This window comes from Choristoneura fumiferana, chromosome 7, assembly GCF_025370935.1.
Source record: "Choristoneura fumiferana chromosome 7, NRCan_CFum_1, whole genome shotgun sequence".
Lineage (NCBI taxonomy): Eukaryota > Metazoa > Arthropoda > Insecta > Lepidoptera > Tortricidae > Choristoneura > Choristoneura fumiferana.
The window spans coordinates 9123592-9129591 of NC_133478.1; the positions used below are offsets into that span (position 1 = coordinate 9123592).

The following is a 6000-nucleotide window of genomic DNA, read 5'->3' on the forward strand; positions in this document are numbered from 1 at the left end:
GAGTAAGTAAGTACTTTTATTTTGGTCCTTCCTAAATATTTCCCAGGAGCACTAAGCCTCTTCAAAGAGATTTCGAAGAGGATTATCGATGCCACCGGTGACCGAAGAGCTGGCAGCTACCTCGCTCAAAGAATTAGCCTAGCGATTCAACAAGGAAATGCTGCCAGCATCTTCGGCACAATGCTGCAGGAGTTTTTTTTAGATAAAGCTTAGTTTTTAATTGAGATTGTAATATTATTTAGTATTATTTCTGCGTTTTGGTTTTTCTATCTTAATAAACATATTTCAGAGCAAAAAATATATGTTTAGCTAGGAACCCCGCTGATGCTGACACGCAGGTAATTAAGTAATGTATTTTCGGTCCATTTTACCAAAACACGTGATAAATCGGCTCAAACATCACAAAGCCATTGTATGGTCGATATCGTAGCTAATATACGTCATCAATCAAAACTTGGTCGATTGGATTGGAAGCCGCCGTGTAACAAAAAACCTCTTTATACTCGCTGTAGACAAAGGGATACTTTCTGATCTTTTGTTCGTAGCCGATGGAAAATTTTAGTGTATGTAAATGTGCACTTACCGAAGATTTCGCCTTTGCTCGCGTATTCAGATACAATGTAGATCATGTTTTTCGTCTCCATGACCTGTTGGCAATCGAAGCAAAGCAGTGTTATAAATCTTGAAATCAAAAGAGAACAAAGTAGGTTAGATACTTATGCTAAGAATACCTAAGTGTTTCTGGTGAAAAGTATTGGAATTCTAGTTGCCTTGCGACTAATTGTTACATCATAATTATGTAAACTATTTGACCTATAAGCTCGATCGCTTCGTAAACACAAATAAAATGCTAATTTAACTCGCAAATGTATATATATAAATAATAAATTCCATTCTGAATCACTCGCAACTTGGTTCCGTCCGACGTCGTCCACCTTTTTAACCGACTTCAAAAAACGAGGTTATCAATTCGGTTGTATTTTTTTTCTCAATGGTGATATCCGCGCTATAAATTTATTTGTTATTTTATTAGAGTTGAGAGATGTTGTATATTTATAATAATAATAAAATACATATTAGAAAAAGCAATTTCTTTTCGTTGAACGTATGTTTCTTTGGACACATATTTTTATAACTGTATAAAATAAAATTGTAGCAATATTCTCAGAATTTTATTCGTTGGAAATATAAAGACGATACTATCTACTTATTGCGATTCCAAGGGCGTCTCAGTTACAGATTCACCACGAGAACATTTTAGCTATAACAGGAATGTCAATTCTGAAAATATTCGAATGATATTCTCGATAGTGTGGCGTAGCAGAGATAAATAATCTCTGAAACACGATTTTTGAGGAATTAAATTGAAAAACATTATTCATGCGGCCTGCATCACGGGAACCCTGCCACAGGCCACAGGCAAAACTTGTAGACGGGTGTTTTTTTATACTTTTTGTTTTTATAGTAACTTGTATTATTTAATTAAGGTATCTTAGGTTAGTTCTTTTTGTCTTCTTTTTAACTGTTAATTTCATATGTTTTAAGCTATTTTATATATAGTTGTTAAATAAATACTGTAATATTATTCTCGTATGAAACCGGAGCCTATTACATGCCTACTACAGCCAGCGATTAACTAACGGTAGGAGCGCGGTGGATGGGTTGTGATATGACTATGACATGGTGATCTCGGCAGCATAGTAAAGCAACAGCAAGTGCTGTCACTTTATATTAATTTTATCCTTTACGCTCCGTTCTGTTAGCGCAGGAAACTGTTTTAAAAAATCTAAAAAGTGTTAATACACTGTGTATTAATGCCACCGTAACCATTTCACATGCGAGTTACAAGTGTTATTTACATGCGCTTCTCAAACAAAGCACCGACCAGGCATTATTCATAAAGGTCGCGTTACAGTTCACCGCAATTAACGTTTGTTTTGAAAGGTGTTATCGCCGTAGTATGCAGACAGGCACCATCAGTGACTCACGCGATAGATATTTATAGTGCTGGTTTACATTTTTACCGCGGCCGCGGCCAGTTCATGGGCGCATTATACCTTGTATATATATATATACCTTACATCATTAGCAATTTTAACTTCAACTCGAGGCCAGCACTCTTACTTAATCCGCAGGTCAATGGATCCTTGATTGTAAAGTAAATTCGTGATTCCACCGGGTTCCAGACAACTGGAGAATATTTTACAATAACTACGCACACGACAACCCACCACCAGCTTGAATCAAACATGAGTAAATGAATAAACGATTGCTGCCTCATAATACTGAATATATATTGGATATTTTTGTACAAGTACAACCAAATATTAATCGTTTAACCTGCGTAGAGAAGCAAGCCAAAGGTAGGTATTAACAAAAGATATTGTATTTAATTTTGTTGATGAGATGTATGAGAAACAGGACAGCACAATGATGTCATCGACATTAAACTTTTATCACAACATTAACTGCCAATGACTACTAGAGTCATTGTTGATTTAAGAAATTAAAAATATGTAAACTTCTCGTATACTCACTCACTATACTCATACATAATGTTATTTATCGCATTAAATAGCCAAGCCGGTTATATCATCTTACTAACGAAATAACACAGAACACATTTTCCTTCCAAATCTGTCGCATCTAATTTTGTGAACATTGTACTGAAACGGAAAAGATTGATCTTATATCATCAAATATTGTTCCCAGATACGTAATCCGGAAATAATCTCTTTCTAGTAGCTAAGTAATAAAAATAACCAAGGCAAAGAAGTTTCGTAACGTTCATTTATGCCTAAGCACCTACTTAAAGAAGATTTGTGAGACGTAATAGACATCCGTTGTTAAAACAAGCAATGAACAAAGATAAATAGCAATTAATCCTTTCAAGGATAATTTGATTGTTTACAAGTACGTACAAGCTACTGTTCTGCGGACGGAAACGCTCCCTTCCCGCGACTAAGGAAGGACGTACCAATTGTTTGCCGATTGCCATTCAAGGTGGCCAAAATGTTTGTATACTTGTACACAACAGAGAACAGACCTTCCTCATACCATTCATGTTCTATCTATCAATCTGATCTCAACATGCAACTCTGTTACGAAATCACAATTATGCAAGCCCATTGTCTCAATAACTAGAATCACAACAGCTGTAACGAGTGTATTGTGCCCGCTGTCACAAATCAAAGATCGATCTTCATTTTTAAAGCAGCTGTTAAACAAACAACAGTCAAAATAAATAGTTACATTTAGAATTGAGACGTCTTCGTGTAAATAAAACGTCGGGAGTCTGTATTGTGGCTATAACAAATGTAGCTACCGAAGCAAAAGCGATTCGCTCATTTTTTCGGCCGCCGAATAAACCAAATTGATGATAGCCATCACTAAAAAAAATCGCAATCGCATTTGTATTACTCCAATATTTGATATTTTCTAGGTACAGATGTTTCTGAGGGTGAAACCTGAAATATTTTTCGGTTTAATAAGCGCAAACGACCAGTAATGGATTTGTGGAATTTGAAACAATCAATTTAAATCAGCTTACAAGCTCTTTAGCTTTAACATTTCCGCTCTTCTGGAAATTTCCCATCAATCAGCAGTGTTCATGAGTGCGTTGCTGAAACGAGTCCTTTGTACTCGTTATTTAAACGCGATGAATTTGATACATATCCGTTCTGCAGATTTTATGTAGTGATGCATCTTGAATTTATACCACGAGTTTTCCTTAAGTTTGCGATAAACGTATTCCCCGAGTCCTATGTTTTTGTATGTCTGTGTCCTATGTTTATGAACGTATATATTCAAAATATACCTAGTATAATAATATAAACTAACCAAATTGTGGTGGATAATTGTGTGAACAGATGTCCGCGTGGCGGGCACGTGATGAGAGCAATGATATTAATCAAGATCGATTAATCGGGAGCTTATGTACCTACATATATACCTAATACATAAAAATGTGATGTATTTTTTGTTTTCAAGCCAGGATTACAGACTCAATCGATGCATCTGCATTTTGCATCACAAATTTGCGTAGTATGAATTAGGCGTGTGACATGAGTACTTAGCTTTACTGATTAGCAACACCACCAGTTTAATGAGTGACAAGACAAATATCGTTAGTTTCCTTAATAGCATTTCTAAATGATTTTTAATTTTTGTGTTTCAGAGCTACCGGTTACTCCACCACAGTCACATACAGTCATCACATCACAATCAGTAAGATGGACGAAGTTGGTTATTGAAAAAACACACAGACGTCAATCAACGTTGCACAACAGGAACGAAATCGCATTTCATTGACTGTAAGTAACGTTCAATCGATACAACATGAATACCCACTCCGACAAAACGCATAACGTTAAATGTATATTTGCGTAAAAGAGAAACCTGAGCGGTGCACAAGTGATAGGTAATTACATTAATTTACATTCACAAAAATATAAGTTCACAGCTTTGATGAGTTATCGATTGCGTGTTTCGAATTTAATTGGATGCACTCCAATTATTCGAATCTACACTTGTATGAATAGGTAATTCGTATATTTGTATCAGTAATGAGGCTAAAAAGAAGGACATTACGAGTGCAATTTATTTGGCTAAAGTTGGCGGGGAAGTGATGGAGCGCTTGCAGCAAATGAGCAACGAGCAGTTGGCACACCACCAACGGTATACCTTAATGACATTGCGAAAAACAGGCAGAAATAAACATGGGAGTTCCCTACTCCCAAATTGTGACTCCAAAAAGGTGTCTCAATAAGCACCAAATTAGCTGACAGTGACACGTACCTACCGCAGAGTACACCGCATGCTGTATTTCCTTATTGCACGGGGTACTCCGTGTATTCTAATTTACATTACTGAATGCTTAAAAATGGTCGTTATCTGAGATACTTCACGCGGTGTCACTTTACGTGGACAACTAGTCCAAGTGCTTAACAAGATGGCCATAACAAGAAGCTTCGCGCTGGTCACGCCTGAGTACCGTAACTGTTTTTCGTATTACTGCCTCATAAATTACATATAGTATTAGATTATTAAGAACGAGTCAACTGCACTAACGAGTCAGTAGTGCATGCTACGTCAAGTGGTTAAGTCGTTCTAATTCATACGTATTTGTTCCGCTGTCGGATAACGGGAGTTCTTTTTGCAACCACGAATGACCTCCCCGTGAACCTGTGGTGACCCGAATAGGCATTGTCCCGCTATAAAATAACGCGACCTAACGTTAACGGAGGAAACAATTCGGATGCTCCTTAAATATGATAGTAAATGTTTAGGGACGATTCTCACCTGGTATAGCTTAATAATATGAGGATGGTCGAGCCTCTTCATGATGTCCACTTCTCTGTAGACCTTCTGAAGATTGCTTGCGTCTAATTGCGATTTATCTATTATCTTAATTGCTACCTGTAACAATACAATAATATTATTATTATTTACGTCAGTGATAATATCATAATTGGCTTTATAGGTATTAGTACATATTTTATATGTACACTTTCTCATTACGCATTAAATAATAAATAAATGAATAAAATGATACATATTATTGGACACTTGACACCAATTGACCTAGTCCCAAACTAGCAAAGCTTGAACTATGGATACCTCTACTAGGCAACGGTTAAACATACTTGTATATATATAAATACATACTTAAATACATATTAAACATCCAAGACCCGAGAACAAACATTCGTATTATTCATACAAATATCTGCCCCGGTCAAGAATTGAACCTGGGACCTCAAGCTTCGTAGTCAGGTTCTCTTACCACTTGGCCACCCGGTCGTCAAACTAAGCATTGAGCTACTCAGCTAATCAAAATTATATAATTTAGCCCCAATAATGCAAAGGTTAATTGGATTGATTTTTAATGCTGTGTAAGGTTTTAAAAGTTACAGTTTCATAGAAAAAGTTTGGGTACAAATTTTTGATGAACTCGACTTGATAAATGGAGTGGGGGCGCCTATAAAATTCAATTCAATC

General features: G+C 36.2%; 1 protein-coding gene across 1 annotated transcript in view; it reads right to left on the reverse strand.

The window, feature by feature from the left end:
• Positions 1-5446, reverse strand: part of LOC141429650 (uncharacterized) — a 29371-nt gene extending 23925 nt beyond the window's left edge. The window contains exons 1-2 of the mRNA XM_074090075.1: positions 5302-5446; positions 584-647 (exon numbers count right to left, since the gene is read on the reverse strand). Of these exons, the coding sequence (XP_073946176.1) occupies positions 584-647; positions 5302-5343 (106 nt within the window). The 5' untranslated portion in view covers positions 5344-5446. The remainder of the gene's footprint in view (positions 1-583; positions 648-5301) is intronic.
• Between the last annotated feature and the right edge of the window lie 554 nt (positions 5447-6000).